This window comes from Physeter macrocephalus, chromosome 11 (genome assembly GCF_002837175.3).
Source record: "Physeter macrocephalus isolate SW-GA chromosome 11, ASM283717v5, whole genome shotgun sequence".
Taxonomy (NCBI): Eukaryota; Metazoa; Chordata; class Mammalia; order Artiodactyla; family Physeteridae; genus Physeter; species Physeter macrocephalus.
The window spans coordinates 172,263,507-172,288,261 of record NC_041224.1 but is presented as its reverse complement, the minus strand read 5'-3'; the positions used below and the strand labels follow the sequence as shown (position 1 = coordinate 172,288,261).

Here is a 24,755-nt window from a genome sequence, read left to right as displayed (position 1 = left end):
AGCATTTATGAAGTATTCTTGCCAAAAACGTTTAACCTAAGACTTGGCAAGCCCTTATCAAACCTCCAGTTTAGAAGAAATATGGAGAAGAGATAAACAAATTAATCCATGAAGACATTCTACAGAACAACTGACTAAGTCTCTTCCTCAATTCAATGTCATGAAAAAGTGGGGAAGGGCGAAGAGGGAATCTGTTCTGGATTAAAAGAGAACTAAGAGATGTAACCACCTAAGGCAATGTGTAGATCTTAGTTGGATCCTATATGGAATAAAACAACTGTCACACATATTTGGGGCATAATTGGTAAATTTTAATATGAACTTTAAATGATATTAAAGATAATTGTTCATTTTGTCAAATGTAATAATTGTATCATGATTATATAGGGCAATGTCCTTTTTTAGAGATGAACACTGAAATGTTTAGAGATAAAAATATAATGATATCTATAATTTAAGTTTTTCAGCACAATGAAATAGAAAATATGTCAGAATGTTAACAACTGTTAAACCTAGGTGATGGGTGTGTGAGGGTTCATTATAGTATTTTCTCTGCCTTTCTGCGTTTTAAATTTTTTTCATAACAAAAGCAGGAAAAAAAGTTAGTTTCTGTCATTCCTCTACTCAAAACCTTCCAAAGCCTTCCCCTGTATCACAGAATACAATCTACGCTCTACATCATGGCCTTCAAGCACCTGCGTGTTGTGGGCCCAGCGACCTCTCCAGCCTCATCTCTCGCTAACGACCGCCACACGGGCTTCCTTGCGGCTCCTCACACAACCAAGCACACCCCGCATCACACCTCTGCATCCACTCTTCCCTTTGCGGGGACCACCTGTCCTTCAGACCTCCACATGGTCACTCCCTTACTTGGTCCAAGCCTCTGCACAAAGCATATTTGATCAGAGAGGGCTTTTTCCTGACCACTAATATTCACAATACCAACGTACGACCCTCCATCACTTTCTTCCCCTCTACCCTGGTTTTTAGTTCCTCCTTGTACTTTTCATCCCTGGTGTACGATGTATGTATTATATGTGTTTGTTTTCTGTCTCTAACAGAATTTAAAGTTCTATGAGAACAGGTCCTTTGTCTTTTCATTCACTACTGTGTTCCTAACATCCACAGTAGTACTCAGCACATAGTAAGTGCTCAATAAATTTTGTTAAATGAATGAATATTACAACCATTAGATACGGAACTAAAAATATAATCTTTTCTCCAGGGAATATTGAAACAGAATATAAGTGTCTTTTTTGATCTTGGAAAATGTGCTCCAGTGAATCACGTATTTCCTTTTAAGTGTGGAATTACCTCCTTGTAAAAGAAAACCTAAAGCAGATCCCTCAGGCTTGAAAGTATTTTGTTCACACTATGTTGTAAATCATTTCTCTTTCCTGATAAGGGAAAGTACAAATATGGAATAATTATGTATTCTTAGCTTTCTAAACACAAAGACACCTACTAAGTAATCAGGTTGAGACAATTAAGATCAAGCTTCACAGCACATATTACCACCTGTTAATATATTTATTTTATTTTACTGTATCACTTCCCACATGACCACCATGTAAGAATGCAAGGTCCTTTAGAGCAGGATTCTGTCTGTCTTATTCACTCCTATATCCCCAGCTCTTAGAACAGTGCCTGACACACAGCAGAGACTCAAATAACTAACTGCTGAAGACAGTAATTAATAAATTCTGCTTGATTTCATGTGAAATTTTCTCTGTGGTGTATTCATGCATTATCCTCTGAGAAGGAAGTTATTTTTGTCAATATCACTTTTTAAGATTCTTACATCTACAAAATAACCTTCAACCCCTAGACTTTGCTTTGATACATGAAACAAATTTCATGTAGAGGTGTCAGGTCATAAGATATATGCCTTTTTTCTTTTTTTTTTAGTTAAGTTGTAAATGACACCAATAATGTCATTGTTTTCCTCCTTGAAGCTAAACCTGATTTGGGGTTTTTGAGATGGCTACTAGATTTCGTTACCTCACTTTTTTTGAGAACAATAAGAATTCAAAGTACTTTTTTAATAGTTTCTAAGACATATACATTATGTAGAACTTTTTTATACTTCAAAAAATGGTAGTAGGATGTCATATTCAATGTATAGTGAACTGAGGGTTAAACAATCCTCTCTGGAAATTTTAAGGAAAAAGGTAGACAACTTACTCTATGGGGAAATTTGAGTACAAGTCTTTTTTTTTCCCCCTACTTTGACTCTAATTTTGAGGTTATCCATAGTAGGGCATCCGTGCTTTTTTGTATACATTTTATTTGTAACAAGTCACTGTTCAGGTACTATAAAAGAAAAAGAAACCGAACTAGTATTAAGGGGCTTAAGGGATACCCTTAAGGCAACAGGGCACAGCTGAGGCCATGAGACATGAAAGGTGTACATGAGAGCAAAAGGCACTTTGCAGTTGAGATCACTGACTCCTGCCAACCTCTCCCTTGAGAAAAACGGTATCAAGCTTGCAGTGCATGTGTTTACACTCTCCCTGTGCAACCCTCTCTCCAGCTAGGCAGAAGCTGATGAAAAGGAGAACCGGTGGGGAAGAAAAGGTAACACCCCTCCAGGCAGAAGGGCATGAACTGAGTTTGTCGTTCTATTTCAAGAATGTGGAGAATTTGGTTAATTCCAAAACAGGAGCAAGTTCAAGAGAAAATCAGATAACAGGTATTGGGCTCACATTTGTCATCATGATTGTGAACATTCTTTGCAAGAAACGATAATAAATCTGATCACTTGATAAGATGTGCGGCAGACAGGCGTATTTCAGGAGCAGCTTCTCGTGAGTTCTCCACTTTAAAGAGGCTGCAGCTCGCTGCTCAGCAGTTGTGAGAGCTGGAATCAAGTCAGGGAGAGATGATAACTAAAGAAGAAAACACATCAAGAGAATCAAAGATAATTAAAGAAATCAGCTTCAGCACTCAGCCAAATTATTCAGTCTTACAATACACTGGGGAGGGGGAACTCTTAATCTTTTCTGAAATTAGGAGGCGTCTTAGTTGTCACAGGGAGGTAAATATTTAGTAAAATCAAATACTTAAAAAAAATCTATAAATAAAATTTATGATTACTGGAAACAAAATTTTGAAAGAGACTGGGATTCACAAACCTTCTAAAGTAAAATGTATTCTATTTCACTGTCAGCAAACTTTGACATTCTAAATTCCTACCCTTCTGTCCTCAACAGTTGCTATTCTTTGCAGTAATAATAAATGCTAATAAGAACTGAAAATATGAACGTAAACTCCAAGGACAATAAATAAGGATTGTGGTAATGTAAGAATGGTAGAGGACAAATGTAAAATAGATAGCTAGTAGGAAGCAGCTGCATCTCACGGGGAGATCAGCTCCGTGCTTTATGACCACCTAGAGGGGTGGGATAGGGAGGGTGGGAGGGAGACGTGAGAGGGAGGGGATGTGGGGATATATGTATATGTATAGCTGATTCACTTTGTTATACAGCAGAAACTAACACACCATTGTAAAGCAATTATACTCCAATAAAGATGTTTAAAAAAAAAAAGGGAATGGTAGAGGAAATTCAAGCTGTTCAAACTCTAGCAGACATTTACTGAGCACCTACTATGTGGCAAGCACTATTTTAAATGTTTTTCATACACTCTTCTGTTGATTCCTCACAACAACACTGCAGAGTAAGGTAGGCCATATAATGTCCAGAAACTTTTTTGATACATGGGATTTACCTTATTTTCTTGAACACTGCTTTCTCCACCAGTAGACATAAGTTCCAGGATTTCTGGAAGATGATCTATGAGAGCATCTAGTACCTTTTAACAGAGATATTGATTACTCTTCTTGTGATGGCTGTTTTTCTAATCTTAGATTAATTAACATGCCAATTTCTACACAGAAATAGTTACCAAACAGCATTTTGGGGGTTTCTATTTTCTTGCTCTGTCATCTTCTTGCTGCAAAGTCTTAGAAACAAAATCAGGTACCTTGATCAAACTACCTTTGAAAAGAGATTAGTATGTCTGCCTCTTGATAATATTCAAATCGTCTAGATCTGAGACAGCCTGACAACATGCTCAAAACTGCCTCCCAACTTTTGAAAAGCAGTTTAAGTCAGACGGCACCGTCAGTGATGTCTAATGAGGAGTTGAGCTTTGGCAAGCTAGCAGTCATTTGGGTGAATAGGATATAGTAGATAAAGCATCAAAATAAAGTATTCCAAAGCCTCCACAAGTATACTCCCCAAACAATGCTAAGAGAAATAAAAAGATATAAAATGTGATATAATATATGATCACAACTGTGTAAAATTTTAAAAACTTTATATAGAAAAAATAGAAAATGAAAAAATATAAGACAATAGAAACAGTGATCAGAACTAAAAGTATTCTTTTGTCTGTCTACTTTTTGGCCTTTCCAAAATTTTCCGTGACAAACAAATATACATATATATTTTAAAACCTACTATTTTTAAAAGATATTCCCAATTTCTAGTCTAAAATACAGGGGCATATCGACTTGAAGCTTCTGGGGCTAGTCAGCTATTAGAATTCATGCAATTCCCAAGAAGCAGGAAAATAAAAGAAAAAAGGCATTGATATATTCAAACTTAATATAACAGAAGTAAAAAGCAAAGAGTAAAAGATATTACCTCCAATGATTCATCTTGTAATAATGTTATTAGTTCTTTATGTATTAAATACACTGCAGAATTCAGAAGTTTAGAAACCTAGAATGGAGCAATAAAGTCTCTCAGACTTGAGACTACTAGACATATAAAGGTTATAAAAACAATTTTTAAAAAAGTAATCCCTGTTAGATTTTCTTCTAAAATGAGACTTGTTTACAACACAACTATAAAATTAGATTTCTAGAAAAATTACTTGCATACGTAAGCTTTTCAGTCTGCTTCCTAACACGCTGGAGTGTGTGAACATATGAGGATCGGGAGTGTAGAAGAATGGATTTTTCAGTCATAACTTCCCTCTCACAAGCACTAATAAGCTCATGGATGCCCGTAGTTCATATTTTAAAGTCTTAGAGCAGCCAACAGGGTCTTTCAAGGGAGCCCAGCCATGGAAGCATTCATCTCGGTTCAGAGCTCCCAGAGGGGGCAAATTCTACTGAAGGCCAGTAGCCACAGAGGGATAGAGAAAACTCCTAAGCAAGCAAAACTTCGAAGACTTTTCCCATCAAAGACTTCAATCAGCAAGAGAGGAGTTGGGAGTTGGGAGAATCTAGACTAAACCAACTCCTTTGTGAACTGGTTTTTTTTTTTCCCTCTAGACAAGCAACAGTAAAAATCTGCAATGGTAGATTCACCAGTTTCTACTTCACCTTTAAGTTTTTGGGTTTTTTTTCCACATACTGGGTTTCTGAGTAAGGTTTTACTTGAAAAAGGGGTTCCTAGACAAAGAAGGTGTTTTAAAAGTCTTTGCTCTACAGGGTTGTTTTTGACTTTTTGAAAGTATTTTCAAAATATTATTTTTCTGGAAAACAAGAATAAACTCAGAAAATACTAAAGTAATTATCAGAATCCAACAATAACACTGTTAAGGAAATTTAAATCCACCAGTGGATTTTCATTATTTAAAAGGACAAACCTAGACTAACCATTCATTTATGGAGTCAAGTATCATTTTAACCTACCTACATGGTATGATTGTAAGAATACAGAAATTAGCCACCCAGCAAATAGCTAAATCAATGATTTCCAATCTCACGTCTACTGGTGAAATATTTTGGTGTACATATTTCAATTTTTTTTTTCCTATGGTGCTAACACATTATGTCCACTTATAGTGGACATAAATAAAATGAAATATTAAAGGTATGAGATAAACATAAATAGAAACTCTCATATTGCATAAATATTGCTTTCTCAGACTCTAATCTCATGCAATAATCTCTGGAGACCACCAATCTAGACAAATACAAGCGTGCATGGTAACCATGCCTAAATGCCCACTTAATACATATTACAGATAAGTAGTTCACTCAGCCAGCCAGTGCCCTCTGCCTTCTCTCCTCCTCCAAAAGCATATTCCTATATGCATATTTACAAAGATGACTTAATTGTTCAACACTGAATTAGTTTAATTAATTATACCTTTCAAAGGGAATATTTTCTGGACTTTGCACAATGAACATTTATTTCATTCACACCAGAAAAAAAAATGTTACTCAAAAGAAGCAAAGCCTATCACTCAATAGCCAAGAGTCTTAAGTAATATTTCTAATGCTGCTATGGATATCCTGCACACGTTCAGCTAATCTGACAACGCTCTGAACACAGTGCAAGGAAGGGGATGAAATATTCTCACTGAGAATAAGAATATTTATTATACCTCTCATAAAGGAAGGAAATATTTTATTAACCCACACCGATATTTTTATGTGACAGTCCTAAAGTTGGCAAGTTATAGGTTATACATGTTTACTGCAATTATAGCAACATGTACTTACTGCAGTCACTCGAGAAACATGCCTTAAATGTCAACCTCAAGGGTTAAGAAGTTAATTATATTCATCATAAAGTTTAAATTCACTTTTGCTCTTACAATATGGAGAGTTGTTGTAACAGCTGAATCTAAAAGCTGTGCTCATGAAACATGATCCATTTGCAATAAAAACCATAAATTTAAATAATCTATCTCTCAATTTTCCATTTGTACTCAAGTTCTTAAGTTTAGGTGTAAAGCTAAATATAAACATTATAAAGCATCTAAAAACTGATTTTACTTCGAGATCTGTAACAGCCACATCCATACCACAATGTCTGGCTTAAAGGAAGGATTTACTAGAGATATATTGAACGAATGGATTAATACCTGTTAAACGAATATAATGTATTTATGTAAATGAATTCTGTGTAACATTCTAAACAGAATTACGGGAATTTTTCAATATTTAGGACTAGAATATGAGAGCGATATGGAGCCTGTATATTTTAATAAATCTGTAAACAGATGTGTACAAAATATCAAAAAATCATCTACTACATGTAGGTAGAATTAACAACAAATGTAAAGTGGTATCACTTTTTCAGACTTACTTCATAAAAGCAAATAGCAATAGTGTATCTGACTGGTACTTCAGGGTCATGACAAAGGCAGAAGAATGTAGAATAGAGATCCATGTGGAAATTTTTAGGATCAACAAAAACAATCATGGCCTGGTGGAGGTGGGAGGGAGAAGATGAGTGGGAAGGAGAGAAAAACATGCATCAAAACCTCTTATTATAATCATGTCACTTAAACTGAATCATGTCCTCTGAATCATAATTTACTTAGAAACCATATTTGGAAGATCCAAATGCATGCACATAATTCTAACATATATACTTACACAGAGATAAATATAAATTAACCAGTATACACCAGACATAATGTGAAGTAGCCATTGTCAAATATGGCAATATTTTTCAGTGCAATCTATTCACATGTTTTTAAGTTAAAATTAAAACGTTTAGGCAATACAAATGTATAATTTATTACCGGAAAGTTATAAGCACAGTTCTTCCGTACTGAAATATATTTCTTCTCCTGCTCTAAGATTTGGGGTGGAATCTGGTTTTCATTGTGTCCATTTTCCTGTTGCAAACCCAATGTACAAAGTTTCTTATAAAACTCCAAAAATCTCAAGTGCTGATCTGGAGTAAATATTCCTAAAACAAATGCAAAACCTTTGCTCAACATTTTAATTGAAAACAATAATTAAAAAGGGAAAAGCAACGTGAAATAAAAATAATTGGAACCAAATATTTAAATAAATGGTTGGAAATCATAAATAAAAGCAACAATGAGAAAAGAATAACTATTGTGAAGAAATCTAATGGTTCTTCACCTTATGTTAATTTTAATAATATTTCATTTTAATTTCGATAGTATAAAACTATGCAATGCAGGAATTACACCTGCATTAATTTCTGCAGCATGTACCACTGTATATACCACTGAGTCACTACAATAATAATATGGCAGCCATTATTGCTATTTACTTATGATAAATATTCTAAAGTTGCCTACAGAAAAGACATGCACATATGTCTGCAGAGAAGGAGCTTAAAAATGGAATCTGAGAGAATTCCCTGGCGGTCCAGTGGTTAAGACTTGGCACTTTCACTGCCGTGGGCCCAGGTTCAATCCCTGGTCGGGAAACTAAGAACCCAGAAGCAGTAAGGCGCAGCCAGAAAAAAAAAAAAAGGAATCTGAAAGACGGCAAAGTAAACTCAAAATAATTTTGATCAATGGAATGGACTGGTTCCACATTCATATACCGTCTTAGGAAGCTAGTAACTCAACATATATTGCAATACTTTTTTTCAACAGTCTATTAAAAGTCCACAATCTGCACAAAAATATGTTTTTCTATGCTAGATTGTTATAATTTAATTAATGCTTACATTATTTTAGTAAGCTAAGAACTGAGTAATATGTTCAGAATGCCAAGAGTTACAGGTATTACTCTGCATTCTAAGCTGAACTGCTCATGTGATATATTAATTATTCTACAAAAAGTTAATAAGAGTATACTTACTATGCACAATAGTTAATATACCTGAGCTTCTATTATCATTTACCAACTAATACATAAAGATAAAATATTCAGAAATTTAAAAGGCTATGCCTACTTCACTCTGCCATTGTTTTTTTTTTTTTTTAATAAGTTTATTTTATTTATTTATTTATTTTTGGCTACATTGGGTCTTCGTTGCTGTGCGTGGGCTTTCTCTAGCTGCAGTGAGCAGGGGCTACTCTTCACTGTGGTGCACAGGCTTCTCATTGCAGTGTCTTCTCTTGTTGCACAGCAGGGACTCTAGGTGTGCGGGCTTCAGTAGCTGTGGCACGCGGGCTCAGCAGTTGTGGCTCGCGGGCTCTAGAGCACAGATTCAGTAGTTGTGGCGCATGGGCTTAGTTGCTCCGTGGCATGTGGGATCTTCCCGGACCAGGGCTCGAACCCGTGTTGCCTGCATTAGTAGGCAGATTCTTAACCACTACGTCACCAGGGAAGCCCCTGCCATTGTTCTTTCATATAGGTTCTACTAGTGAAAAAGTCATTTCTAACTGTGTTCTAAATTATGCTATCAAAATTCTAAGATCTCTTAAGATTTTACACACTTAAAGGGTAGGCTTTACGACTGAAGAGCTAAAGTTTAGTGGCTAAGGTAAAAGAAAAGGGAAAAATTATCTATAATCTTGACATTCTTAGGACATATCATACCATATAGTCCATGGCATAGTTTTCCTAAATGGAAAGATAAGGAAATAAGAATTGATTCATCTGCCTTGAAAGATTTTTCACAAAACGATTTCACTAAGGGAAGTATAGTTTGACTTCTGTCATCTGAAAAACAAGAATAAAACATAGTTTAGATCCAGCTGCCCACACTGCACATGTGGAAATTAATGCATATACACAAATTCCAGAAAGAAAAATTACTATGTTAGTCTCAGGGTAACAGAAAATATCTGAAAACAATGATGATGCAGGGATGACATAAAGAATAGGTGAGAGATAAGGGGAAACATCAAAAACTTTTATGCCAGGGTAAGGGGTTTGGACTTGACACCGCAGGCCATAGGGAATAAACTATAGAATGACTACAAATTAAAAAGCTAAGATGATTGAGGTTTTGAGTCTGAATAACTACAAGAATGCTAATACTACTAGTATAAATAGATGAGTAGCAGGAATTCTCTTCTGCATACATCTCACACCATGCTGCATTTTGTCATTTCATTTTTGATTGAAAGTAAGTTAGCTTATATTACATTCTGTATAATGAATTTCTTTGCTTTTACTTCCTGTACAACTCTTTTTTTAAAAGTGAATTCATTCTTTGAGTATGCCTGCTTAGGTCATAAGTTTCTGATATTAACAATATTTAAGTTTTGATTCCAAATGCACCCTGAATTTCCCACAGTTCTCTCAAACTTTCAGAAATAAATCACTACTTTAGTAAGGGTCTGACAATACTACATAAAATCCTGTAACAGGTTTATTGGTATTATTATTATTACTGTTATTATTATCATCACATTTCAGTACCATATCTACTGTTTTTACTAAATAACATTCATTCGACATTTATTGAATTTCTCAGACAACAAGCATTAACAGAAGTAGAAAGATGAATAAAAAGTTCTCTGAACTTAAGAAACTCAGACCAGCAAAGAAGTCAAACACAAAAAATATCATAAGACAATGTGATCACTATTTTAATAGTTAGTATAAGGCAGGAGTCTGCAAGCTATTTTTGCAAACATTCTAGGCTTTGCAGTTGATCTGTCCCAAGTATTCAACTCCGTCACTTTGGCACAAAACAGCTACAGACAGTACATAAACAAATGGGAGTGGCTGTGTTCCAATAAGCTCTATTTACAAAACCTGGTGGCAGCAGGATTTGGCCTATAGGCCATAGTTTGCCAACCCCCGGTATAAAGGGATTTAGAAGATGTCAGAGAAGACACTGTTTTAAACTGGGCACTGAAAAGAAGCAGCTGGCTGGGAGAAAAATAGAGGGAAGGGTGAAAAAAGTGAACATGGAAAGGCTAGAGGTTGAAAGAATTTGGTATGCCAAGATAAGGGCAAATGGGGCTGGAGCACCAGATCCCAGAGGAGTGGGGAAGAACGGGAGGAAATAAAGCCATGAACACAGGTTAGGACAGATCTGTGATAACCGAGTGTGGGGCAGGAAAAGCCCCAGATCAGAGATGATGCCCAGGTTTCTAGTTTGGATGCCTAAGGGTGCCCTATTATTAGGACAAAGAGATTCATTTGTTCACTTATCAGATACTGCCGTTTCTACTCCTCTGGTTTATCCAATGGCCTAAATTATTATTCTGAAACATCCACACATCATAACTGTCCACACTGCAATAATCTTTAAGAGAGTCTCCTAGTTCAGTTAAAATATTGTTAATCCAAAGTAATACTACAGGGGCTTCCCTGATGGCGCAGTGGTTAAGAATCCGCCTGCCAATGCAGGGACACGGGTTCGAGCCCTGGTCCAGGAAGATCCCACATGCTGCGGAGCAGCTAAGCCCATGCGCCACGCTACTGAGCCTGTGCTCTAGAGCCCGTGAGCCACAGCTTCTGAGCCCGCGCGCCACAACTACTGAGCCTGTGCTCTAGAGCCCGTGAGCCACAACTACTGAGCCCATGCTCCACAACAAGAGAAGCCACCGCAATGAGAAGCCCGCGCACCGCAACAAAGAGTAGCCCCCCTGCTCTCTGCAACTAGAGAAAGCCCACACACAGCAATGAAGACCCAATGCAGCCAAAAGTAAAATAAATAAAATAAATAAATTTAAAAACAAAAACAAAGGAATCCTACAATTACACAACAGTGTTTTGCACCTGAGTACTTGACTTTTGCCCTTCCAAATTTCACCCTAACAAAATAGTTACTTTGCACTGAACTATGTCTAACATTGGTTAAGAATCTAGTCACACACTCAGTAGAGCAACTAATTTAATTGTCTTTGTGATTTGATTTGCACAACACTAAGAAACACCTCCTTACCCATTTCCACCCAAATAACCCATCCCAGATTTCTCCTCCTGTGGCCATGAGATTTCCAGCATTAAAATATTAAGTAGAGGAAGCTAATTTAGATATTGCTTTAGTCAAGATCTGTCTTAGGGTCAATTAGTTGAGCAAGTTAAAAACTAATCACCAACCCAAATTCTTAGCCCTACACACTAGTCAGTTAAATGTTGATGAAAGGAAAGAGAAGGGTAGGAAATATTCAACAACACCAGGTGCCAGGAGGGGAAAAGTGGCAGCAGAGAAGGCACCAAAAGAAAAAGGACCACAACAGAGACAGAAGAAGAGAAGCCTAACATTTATCATGAAAGTTAACATAAGAAACTCCATCCTGCAGCTACCTTTACTCCTTACTAGTGATACAAAACATGGAAAAACAATGCTTTCAGAAGCAGAGATGTGTCCACATGAAGATTTACCTGTATCAAATATGTCGAGCAGATTAACCAAAGTTTCAAAAGCTGCAAGCCGCACACTGCTGCCTTCATCCCTAGAAAGTTCTATTAATTCAGGGAGCACCACACTTTTTGTAAGTTCTGTCCTGCACAATAAGCAATAGAAGAAAATAAATCAAACCAATACATTTTTATCAAGAACGTACTAAGAACAAGTCACTGAGCTAAGTGTTACAGAAAATAGGAAAAATCATAAAGATATGGTTCCTGCTGTCTGGAAGCTTGCAGTCTGGCTGGGAAAGCATGATAGTATGAATACAAGAAACATCGATAGCAATTGCATATTTACTTATGCAACTGATGGTAGTTGCTCAATATACTCATTAAGTGAATGTATTGTTCTGACAACTAACATGGTTGAACAATAAGATTGAATAAATGTTTGTTAGCCACTTGTACTTCTTTATGAAGTATATGTTCATTTTCTTTGCCCATTTGCCATATTATAAAAGTTGAGGGGAAATAAGGCATTATGGGAGACTTACATGTATGATACAAATATTTTCCCTTTTTCATTAGTTCCTCTTAGCAAACTGGATTATAGGTAATTTTTTTCAGGAAGTGGGTGCAGATTGCATAGTGCCTAAACTAATATATTTATAAGAATATCTTTCTCTTCCCTCACATGTAAATTCTGCCCCAGCGAGACATATATGGAATAGAAGTCTAAGGATCTAAGGATCTAAAGATCCTAATATCTGTACAAGTCCAGTTTTATCAGGCTAGATGCTAGTAACTACAACCTAACCTTTTCATGATGTCAAAAGGGGGTAAAGTACAGGGTCAGGAATAACAAGATGAACGAAATAAGCAAGCTTGCCCAGAGAGCCATCCAGGAATTCTGGGGTCTGGCTGTGTGATACAAATCTACCCCGGTGCTGGCTTCTAAGGATCCTAATATCTGTACAAGTCCAGTTTTATCAGGCTAGATGCTAGTAACTACAACCTAACCTTTTCATGATGTCAAAAGGGGGTAAAGTACAGGGTCAGGAATAACAAGATGAACGAAATAAGCAAGCTTGCCCAGAGAGCCATCCAGGAATTCTGGGGTCTGGCTGTGTGATACAAATCTACCCCGGTGCTGGCTATGATTTGGAGTCATCTGATGGTAGCTGTCTGCTTCAGCTTAAATACTGATGATGATTCTGAGTTCTATGGTCAGCCAGGACCGCAAAATCAATTCGAGGAACCCTCTCCTTTGTGCCTTCTCCACTGACCTGTTCTAAGGAGACTGGGTCTGAAGAAACACTGGGGACCTACTCATCTCCAGCTCTCTTTTCACAAGACAAGTTGCCTCTAGCGTTCTGGCTTGGCCCTCCCCTACACGCTCCCCCTTCATCAACAGACTTCCAATCTGACAAAAGACAAAAATAAGGGCAGAGGACAAGAACCAACCATCAATCCCATTATATCTGAATTTTACAATCTGCATCTGACAAAGGCAATCATGGGTCTGCTTTTTGTCACTATATATTAGTTTGTATTTGACATACTGTATATATCCTTTTGTGTCTGATTTCTTTCTCTTAACATACTGATTTTGAGATTCATCCATGATATAATATCACATGTATCAGTACTTCATTCCTTTTTATTGCTGAATAGTATTCCATTGTACGGACATGCCACATTTTATTTTTCCATTCACCTGTGGATAGATATTTGGATTGTTCCAGTTTTAGGTAAAACAAATAAAGCTGCTATAAACTTGTGTATATAAAACAATTCTTGTTGTTGACATATATTTTCACTTCTCTTGGGTAAATACTTTATAGTAGAATAGCTGGGTCATATGGAAGATATACGTTTAACTGTTAAGTAAATGCCAATCAGTTTTCCAAAGTGGGTTCCACCATTTTACACTTCCACCAGCAGTGTATTAGAGTTCCAGCTGTTCCAAATACTCATCAATATTTGATTCTGACAGGCTTTTTACACTACACATTCTAGTTAGTGTGTAGTAGTATCTCACTGTGGTTTTAATTTGCATTTCATTTATGACTAATGATGTTGAATACAGTTTCATGTGCTTTTTGGTCATGTGTTATATCTTCCTTTATGACATACCTGTTCAAACACACTAATCATTTCTTAACTGGATTGTCTGTAAGAGTTCTGTATCATCGAGTCGTAAGAGTTCTTTATATATTCTGGATATAAGCTTGATATATGTATTGTGAGTATCGGTAGTTTTCCATTCTGGACTTGACTTGTTTTAAAGAGTAAACAGATTTTTTTTTATAAAGTCTAATTATCACATTTTTCTTTCATAGTTCATGACTTTTATCTAAACAATCCTTGCCTACCCCAAAGCCACAGAGATTTTCTCCTATATTTTCTTCAAGAAGTTTATAGTTTTTTTAAATTAATTAATTAATTAATTTTTGGCTGTGTTGGGTCTTTGTTGCTGCACTCGGGCTTTCTCTAGTTGCAGCAAGTGGGGGCTACTCTTCGTTGCAGTGTGCAGGCTTCTCATTGTGGTGGCTTCTCTTTGTTGTGGAGCATGGGCTCTAGGCATGGGGGCTTCAGTAGTTTTGGCACGCAGGCTCAGTAGTTGTGGCTCAAGGGCTCTAGGGTGCAGGCTCAGTAGTTGTGGCGCACAGGCTTAGTTGCTCCACAGCATGTGGCGTCTTCCCAGACCAGGGCTCGAACCCGTGTCCCTTGCATTGGCAGGCGGATTCTTAACCACTGTGCCACCAGGGAAGTCCCAAGTTTATAGTTTTAGCTTTTATATTTAGGTTTATTATAGATTTCAAGTTAGTCGTTGTGTATGGTGAGAGGTGAGAATCGATTTTCAATTTTTTTTCTCTTATGAATATCCAGTTATCCCAGTATCATGTTTTGAAAAGACTTTCCTTTCCTCATTAAATTGCTTTGACACTCTATTGAAAAATCAATCCACCATAATCTGTTTCTGGATTCTCTCTTCTCTTTCACTGATACATGTCTATCCTTTTACCAACATTACATTCTTTTGATTACTGTAGTTTTATTATGTCTTGAAAACAGGTAATGCACAGTCTTTGTCATTTTTTTTTTTTTAGACTGCTTTGGCTCTTCTAGATCACTTGCATTTTCATATAAATTTTAGAATCAGCTTCTACAAAACAGCACAATTTTGGTCGAGACTGCATTGAATTGCTAGATCAACTTGGGGAGAATTGACATTTTCACAATATTAACAATATTGAGTCTTCCAATTCATGAATATGGTATATATCTGTTTTTAAAAATTTCTCTCAACATTGCTTTATGTTTTTCAGTGTAGAGTGTAGAGTTTTCAGTGTAGGTTTTGTACCTTTTTTGTTCAATTAAATAAGTGGAATTTTTAAATTTCATTTAAAAATTTCATTCAAATTTTTAAATTTAAATTTTCATTTTCTAACTATCTTTTGCTAGTATACAAAAACACAACTGATTTTTGTATGTTAACCTTGTATCCTGAAACATCCTTTAATCCATTTACTAGTTCTAATAGCTGTTTTGTAAATTACTGAAGATTTTCTATGTAAACAGCGATGTCATCTACAAATAGAAAACATTTTACTTCTTCCTTTCAGATCTTTAGACCTTTTAGGTTTTTGTCTTCTTGCCTTATTTCAATGGCTAGAACCTCCAGTACAGATTGAATAAAAGTGATGAAAACTATCCTTGCCAGCTGTTATCATAGGGGGACAGCATTCAATATTTACCATTAAGTATGATGTTAGCTATAGGTTTTTCTTTCATACATGCCCTTTATCAGATTAAGGAAGTTTCCTTCATCCCTAGCTTCCTGAGAGTTTTTAATCATGAATGGATGCTGAATTTTGTCACATATTGTAATGGGAGGATTTTCAGGTTCTTGTTTAGTATATCACCATAATTAGAAGTCTGATCAACTTTTTCAAAAGTATGTTCTTTCTTTGCGATCTTAGTGCTGTATGTTCTTCCCCTCTAACACTGAAGGATCATTTTGTAGATCCCAAGTCTGTTTTTCTTTTCTCTTTAGTCATCCCTGTACAAGGAGAAATCTATTCAGCACAGTTGTTTTCTTGTAATGATTGTGTATGACCTCTTCATAATACTATTCATTATTAATCTGATAGTCTAAGAACTGTCCTCTTTGATCCTAAACTGGTGCACAATCCATAGTGGCTTTCTAGTGTTTTGCAGCTTTTATTTCATATGGATACGCTAGCTTGAGAAGAATCTCTTCATTTTGCTTCCTGATCATCTTACTAATAAATAATAGTGCTCACTTCTGGTTAAAATAAAATGGTCAGTAAATCTTCCCTTGCAAGCCACAGCAAACACAAAATTACAAACCCAATTCTGTTCTGTTCTTGGGCCTCTTCCCAGCACATCTCAATCCCAAATGCCTTAGGAACATTAACTCCCAGTGCAGTAGTATCAAACCAGTACCAGTCTCTGAAGTTTTCTCTTCCTAATTCCTTTCACCTATCTCAGGGCCTCATCTAGCCTTGACTATAAGAAAATTTCTCTTGGTAACTATCAGATCTTAACAATATTCCTAATTTTCAATGCTGAAAGAAAAAAGCCTGTGTACCTCTCTTTAGTTTTATGTATTTATCAAAGGGAGAATAAAGAATATGAATCAGGTATTAGTAATTTTCAGCCAGCATAACACAAAAGTCCTATAATTATGTCTTTAATAATATGTAAGAACTCAAAATTAAATAAATATTATGTAACCAAGCATTCTAACTTAACAAGTGCATTCTAACTTAACAAGCTAGGTAGATTCTTTCTAGTTTTACTTTTATAAATTAATCCTTAAGCAATAATCATATATTAATTTTCAGAAGACCCATCCACTGTGTCAAAATTTCAGTGACAAAAAAAAAAAACCAGAATACAAAAGGACAACAGCATATTCTCCTAATAGGTTCTGATCTTGGTTAAGGGGCACAGATCTGGGCAAGACTGAATTAATTATGGTCCACAATGATCCAGAGTCAGCCTAGCCTTAGAAGACCTAACAGAAGGAAAGAAGTTGGTTCTGAGATCAAGGTTAGGGAACTAATTACTCTGTTGAAGTGTTAAGCTTCCACACAACACTTAAATCCTACTCAGCAAGGGTGGATGCAGGACAGAGGACACTACTCTACCCTCAATCTGTATGACATTCTAAAGTCTTTCTAAAGCCTTCCATATTGGCCCAGATTTTTTTTTAATTAGCAATTTTCATGGCAACAACCTGATTGTCCTTGCTTGTGAAACAAAGAACCAGGAGAAATCACTGCAATTTCTAGTAAAAATGAGAGGTTCCAAAGTTTTTTGTACCAACTTAGGATACTTGAAAAAAAAAAAACTGTTTCCCAAGATGGTTTTTAGATAAAATTCCTTTTAAAATCATACTTATACCTTGACATGAGATTAGTTTTTACACGTGAAGAGAAGAGACTGCCCTATCCCTCTCCTTCCTGAGCGTCACACACTCAGAAGACAAGGAGACCTACAAAGCAGACACTGGAAGCGCAGAGCCGCACAGGAGACAAAGACTTCCACTGAGTAATTTCATCTGAAATGACCCAGTAATACAGCTGCTAGCTAAAAGATATGGTACAGCTATAGTCTGAGCATGGTATATTATATTCAAAGCACGGACATTTTTCCCTTCCTGGATCTAGGGGTTTGGAGTGATAAGTAAGTAACTAAGGTAAAAAGGAAAGAAATTAACATTAACCCACCATACTAAACATCTTCACTTTTATCTCTTTTAATATAAACACATCAGAAGGTACTTATTATGATCATTTTTAAAGATCATATAAAGTTTAGCCCTTTAAAAGCATGCTTTCATGGCATACAGAACAGGATACACATGTCTGACAATCCAGAAATAAAACTGTGACAAAAGGAATTGAAAGTATACTTACCCAATGTCCTGAGCTATATTTTCTAATTGCCGACACATACAAGATCGAACTTCATACTCTACATCTTGACAGAGTGATTTTACCAAGGGAAGAATTTCTCTTTTAATGCTTAGAGAGAGAGGAAAGAAACATGCAAATGGGTGAGTATTTTAGAATAATTAATATTTTCAAAAAATTGTCCTCAAAATCTTAGCTTAATAATAACAAACATACCTTAATAAAGAGCTTTATCATTTACAATGTATATTTACACATGTTATTACATTTGGATGTTAACAGCTACTTTTAAATTATGTATATGATTGAGTCTTTTTAAAAGAATGGTTAATTTGTAATTGGCAACTAAAACATCTTAGCTTCCATAAAACGCTATAGGCAAGTGGACTGATTCTAGCAACCATCAACCAAAATATTTGTCAATTTTATATCTTACTCTTGTGTCATAATTACACAACACTGCATTCTTTCCACTTGGTATTTATCATCTGGGCAGAGTGTAGCATATAAATTATAAACATTCTCTATAAAACCTCAAAGTAAGATAAATTATTCAAGATAATGAATTCATAGCAATGATGGAAAAAAGCTGATGGAAAAAAGCAGAAATCTATCTCTATGTCAATGTTTACCAATTTTTGAAGTCTGCAAGATAATTTTACTTTATCCTCAAAACTACACAAGGTATGTGACAGAGATGACTAAGATGGGAAATAGAAAAAAAGTTACCCTTATTGATTTTGAAAGGCCATATCAAGAAGAAATGCATCTGAATAAGTAGACTTCTGAGAATTCTATATTCTGTAAATTTAAATCAGCTAAACTGTAAACAGTATGGAATAATACAAATCTACTGTAATTATTAATAATATAGTCATTATACATTTTAAATCAATTTAATAAAGTAGACAAAAAATTATATACAAATACTCACGCAAGGGCATCAAATTTGTTGGTCAATTTTCCTAAAATTTTACAACTAACTAAACGAGACTGGACTGTTTGGGAAAGTTGTGCCTTGGAAACAAGTGGATTCAAAATCTAAAGAGAAAAGATTTAGAGAACAAATTCACAAAATTTTATATATTCTTGACACTAATGTCAGCTATTTTCTTCAAAGAATATTTTAATGTTCTAAATGTTTTTATAGAACCTCAATTACATTTTGAGGTGCATGTTTGTTCATCACCTGGATCTCATTTTGTTTGCCTTCTTGGATTATTAAGGTAAAGATGATAAATTATGCAATCAAAAACAATTAGGCACCAAAAAAATTGAATTAAAGCTTATGGTGAATTCTCTAATGATCTGTTTGTGCATATAGTTGTGAAATATACATTTTTCAAAAGAAAAAAAGCAAGTTAATTACTAGATACCCTGAAATTTGTTTTTGTTCCATATAGATTAATATTTACATTTGTCCTGAAGCAAACAAAACATTACCTCAAAAAGATTCTATTAAGGTAATTCTGTCATTTGAGTACAACAGCCCAACTCTGATACTGTATCGTGTATGTCCTGGGCACTCGAACTCAACAGCATTTCAGACTACAAAGAATTATGAAGATCAGACCCTGATTCTGGTCCCAGCTATTTAATTTGTCTAAGTAATCTTGCTATTTCTCATCCCAAGGTTTCTCATCTACTTAAAATGGAGATCAGAATACTAGGTGGTACTACGATCCCCCCAAGTTCTAACTATAACTTTAATCAAAGGGTCAACTTTTTTCCTCTCAACAGAGTAGCCAGAATTACTGAATGTATAATGATAAATATAATTTGAAAGCCAAAGATCTGAAATAAAAGGCATATTTTAAAATCTTTAAAATCACATGTTAAATAATATGCGACATTCTAGAGTAAAAACTGCATGCTACCATGCACCACTAATCAAAAAGTATAAATATGTCAACATTACTTTCAATATTTAAATATGTGTAATCATCTAGATGTTTGGCATCAAGTATACAAACATCCTTATAACTGGGTAGATCTTTCCATTTTCAAGCAAGTGTTTTGGTACTGAGCTAGGGCCATAATCTGTACAAGGGCAACGACACTTAATGAAATCCACAGAGGACATTTTATTGACTGATAACTCTTTTTCAACAGGACATATTTGAAAGGAAATTCATATAGAAATAAGGTTCAAAGAATGAAAAATCATTTCTTTAAAGAATAAATTTCCTAATTTTCCTGTTCTCTCATCTGCATTTGCTAAAACTTTTGGAGGAGGGTCTGTTGAACAATATTGAACATTAAAAAGCAAACAACAAATTGGTAACATTATTTGCAACAAATGTAACAAAGGATTGGCAACCCTGACAGATAAATAGCACATAAAAACAGTGATCAAAGGATATGATCAGACAATTCCAAGAGAACAGAGGTGAAATATAATAATAGGAGAAAATATTCAACAGCATAATAATCAAAAAATGTCCAATTAAAATGTAATTCCATTTCTGGCCCATCAAATTTAACTGGAATGCTATTGCTGATGAAGCCCAGGGAAACAGGCATTTTCTCATGTTACTAGTCAAGAGCCTTAAGAATATTAATGCTCTCTAACCTAGTAATTCCACTTTTTTGGAAGTTACAGTTAAGGAAGTTATCTGAAAAACAGGAAAAGCTCTACAGAGATGTTCATTATTGCCTTATTTTGATAATAAAACACTGAAAACAGGCTTAAATGTTTAATAAGTAAGGAAAATATTTGTAGCTACTACTAAATGAGTAATATGAGAAAATAATAAGGAAAATAAAGCTAAGTGAAAAACAACCATATATAAATTCAATGTGATCACTACCATGGCAAATAGCACCATATACAGGGGAAAAAATCTGAAATGAAAATACATCAGAATGTTAGAAGTAGCTAAGTACAGAACCATGATTTTTCTTCCTTCTATATTCTGTACTACCCAAATTTTCTGTAATGAATATGTGCTGCTTTCAGAGTAGGAAATAACTTTATTCTTTTTTGAAATACCATTTCTATCAAAAACGAAAACAACAAAAACCTTAGAGTGACTTAAGTACTAGAATTTAAAAAAAAAAAAAAAAAAAAAGTATTACCTCATGCCTTAGGGTTTCTTTGGGCAATACTTCTATCACAGACAGAAGAGTTTCCAGCCATGCGTTGCTGACACCTGATTGACAAAGATAAAACATGCCAACTTAACTATCTCACAAATTCAGTTTCAACTTAGCCACTAATATTTACAATAGTATTTAATAGTAAAATGGCAATAATTATTTTGATTACTATTATAAGAAGTTTCTCTATCTTTCTGTCTTAGCCAATATCTGGAAAACATTAGTATCTTTAAAAATAATACTGAGGGGCTATCTTTAACCCAAAGTGTGCATTTTTCTTGTACTACAATACTATAAACATAAATGTTGTAAAAGAAACAAATCTAAGAAAAAAGTATAAATCATCAGATGAACTAATGGGTCTTCAGGCTTCAAGGGCACTGAATTTTGTGGTTTTTGTACAAAAATAGTCATCGCTATTTTTAGTCACACCACTGATCAACTCTTAGGCAGCATAGTCTCGTTCAGTTATGGTCATCAGCCTAACATAATTCAAATAACATCACAGCCACATACAAGAAACAATAAGTACATATACGATTAAGCACGTCAGGCCCCTGACCTGCGTCCCTGTGCTCCAGATGCAGCAGAATGACTGGGAGCAAGGAGTGGGCATATGTATGAATCGACACGGATTCTTCCTGTAGAATGGTCAAAAATGATACCGCAGCCGTTAACTGCATTTCCACTCCTGCAACATGCAGGGCCTCCTGTATAATCAGAAAGAGGGTGCTATTATATAGATGAGAGATCAGAAATTATAATTTTTTAAAAATCCAAGGTCACAGAAACCGAACATAGTCATATTGCACAAAATAACTATGTATGACCTTTAAGGATATGTACTTCCTTTTATTACTTTAAGAAAACTATATTAATCTGCTCCTGATTGTTTAACTTATTAGACCACATAACGTATATATCTATTGGGTTGGCCAAAAAGTTCGTTCGGGGTTTTCTGTAACAACATATATATATTCGATATATATAATTTTGGGGGGCCACGCCACGTGGCATGTGGGATCTTAGTTACCCGATCAGGAATGGAACCGGCGCCGCCTGCGTGGAAGCGCAGAGTTTAACAACTGAACCACCAGGGAAGTCCCTGGACCACATAAAGTTTAAATGTCTCAGGAATTTATGAAATAACACTCCATTGCTTTATTGCATAAAAATTATAAAAAGTACATAAACATTTAGATAATAGAATAGTCATTTTTAATAGATCTCAATTTCTGTTTTGCTCTTTGTATTGTACAGTTTTCCATTCCCACCTACAACAATGTCAAAGCTCAATCACGTGTTTTTATTACTTGTATTTCTGCTTCAAAAAATAAATATTATGCATTCCACTATAAAAAAGGAATACACTTCAGATTGTGCAAATATATTTTCCCCTTTAAATAAGTGACAAGAACACAAATTACTACGAAGTAAACTGTATTTTTAAAAAGGAATTATTTAAATATAAGAATGTTTTTAAAAATTAATTATATTCATAGCCATCTCCACTCACCTTTTAAAGTCAAAGCCTACATTAGAATAGTTTAACACATCAAAGAGTCAAAAAAAAACCCTATCTTTCATATAAACCTCACCAAAGAAATCACCTATACTTCTCTAGAAAGACTGTGTGGGTGTGCATAATGCAAAGGCAGCTAAAAGTCTTACTTTGTTTAATCAATTGTGGCAACTACTGGAATTTCCCTTGTATGCCTATTTTATAACTAATAGAGTAAAGTTGGTAGAACAAGGTGGAACTTGCAACCATAAAACAAAGTTTCATATCTGTGATGTTAGGAAAATTAGTCTTTCTGCTTTATTTCCTAATATATAAAATGTAAATTATGGCTTCATCTTCTTAGAGATTTGATTGAAATCATTTAAATAGCACTTTTTTATGACTTACCAACTTGTGCAAACTGAGCATTTACATAATGACCATTGTACATCCACAACTGTCTCCTCTCCACTACCCTTGGATATCTGGTAGGAATCTCATCACCTGAACTGACCTCTCCCCAAAACTGGCTCTTCCTCCCACCTTCTTCTAAACAATCAATGACAACTCTGCCCTTCCAGCTTTCAACCCAGAAACTTCGGGGTCAACCTTAACTCCTCTCAGTCCCTCACTTACCATAATCAAATGACCAGTCAATCCTGATCCAAACTCTGACCACCTATCACCTCCACCACTACCACTCCGATCCAAGCCACCAACATCTCCTGCCTGAATTACTCCAATAACCTGCTAACTAGTCCCTGACTCTATCACTGCCCCTCTACTACTTATTCTCTATAGCAGCCAGAGAGATTCTTTTTAAAAAGTCAGATCATGTCACTTTTCTGCTCAAAACGCTCCAGTGGCTTTCCAACCCACTCAAGGAAATGTCTAAACCTTTTCAATGACTTACAAAGATCTGTTCCCAATTCCCTCTTTTTCCAGATTTCCACATGGTTGGCTCCCTGATCTCTTTCAAGCCTCTATTCTAATGTCACCTCTTCAATGACCCTTCCCTGATGACCCTATTTTAAACAGAAAGCCACCCCCTTGCGCCAGCCCTCCCCATGACCCGACGGGTTTATCATCTCCATTGTCCAACATACAAGTCCATCTGTTTATGGTCTACCTCCCACATCTAGAACATAAGCTTCATGACTGCACAGTTTTTTGTCTGTTTTGTTCACTACCATTTCCCCAACTCCTACAGCACATGGCAGGCGTTCAGTAAGTAATTGCTGGATGACTGAATATCTCTTACCCTTTCACCTAAACTTTCTGCTCTTGACGCTCTCTCCCTTCACACACTTTTTCCACATCTCCTAAAAGGTGGCTTCAAGAGATTTTGAAGTGAGTCCTAAAGATTAGGGATTGGTAGAATTAGACACAAGGCAAAGCAAAAATGGATCACATAGAAATGCATTCTCAATTCTTTTTCTGGCACGTCAATGAGGAGATATTCCTGCCGTCTTCCACCCCAGTGTCTCTGCAACCGTGATTTAGACCCTGTACCCAGAGTCCTTGATTCAGCGCGGTGGGACCACTGCCAGCCATGATAACATACATCATTCTACAGTAGAAGGAACAGACCCAGAGCTGTCAAGTATTTTGCTGAAGGCCAGCAAGCTTGTAATTGGCAACTCTAAGACTTAACCCTTTGTCTGCCTGATGCCAAAGCCAGGCAACAAATTCTTCTTCACAGACTCTGCACTTCCATTCACCATTTATTAAGGCGTGGCTTCCATCAACCCTAAGATCTGGCAGTGGCTTTACTGTGGCAGATGTTTATGTGGTGGGGTTAATTCCCAGAAAACTGATCACAATTAGGGTGGCTGATTTTGGTGCTGTGTTTTTATCATACACACAAATGTCATTTTACAAGTTTTTTCAATCAACAGTCAATTATGTATCTTAAGAGTTCCTAGCTGAAAAGAAAAAGTGAAGGAATGATAAGGCATAAAGCAGAGCAGCAACTGGTCTCTGAAATCAACCCTCCCACATCCCCCAGTTTTACTGTTTCCAAAACAAACATTTGTTCCACACTAACAATTCTGGATTTGGAAAACGCTTTTAGAAGATTTGATGTGGCCAGGATACATCACTTACAGGTTTCAGAAGGCATAGCTTTTCTTTAGAAACAGAGAGTGCTTTGCAAAGAAATATTTAAATAAATTGTGAGGGCCACAATGTGCATTCCAGTTCACATGAGTCTGTTTTTTTTTTTTTTTTTTTTTTTTTTTTTTTTTTTTTTTTTTTTTTTTTTTTTTGTGGT

At 35.6% G+C, this 24,755-nt stretch overlaps 1 protein-coding gene across 1 annotated transcript in view; it reads right to left on the bottom strand.

The window, feature by feature from the left end:
* Positions 1–24,755, bottom strand: part of PPP4R4 (protein phosphatase 4 regulatory subunit 4) — a 125,240-nt gene that overhangs the window by 30,641 nt on the left and 69,844 nt on the right. Inside the window, exons 4-14 of the mRNA XM_028496363.2 lie at positions 21,545–21,692; positions 20,962–21,035; positions 18,818–18,924; positions 17,887–17,994; positions 11,969–12,090; positions 9,221–9,343; positions 7,495–7,664; positions 7,053–7,172; positions 4,650–4,727; positions 3,730–3,813; positions 2,706–2,888 (exon numbers count right to left, since the gene is read on the bottom strand). Coding sequence (XP_028352164.1) covers positions 2,706–2,888; positions 3,730–3,813; positions 4,650–4,727; positions 7,053–7,172; positions 7,495–7,664; positions 9,221–9,343; positions 11,969–12,090; positions 17,887–17,994; positions 18,818–18,924; positions 20,962–21,035; positions 21,545–21,692 — 1,317 coding nt within the window. The remainder of the gene's footprint in view (positions 1–2,705; positions 2,889–3,729; positions 3,814–4,649; positions 4,728–7,052; positions 7,173–7,494; positions 7,665–9,220; positions 9,344–11,968; positions 12,091–17,886; positions 17,995–18,817; positions 18,925–20,961; positions 21,036–21,544; positions 21,693–24,755) is intronic.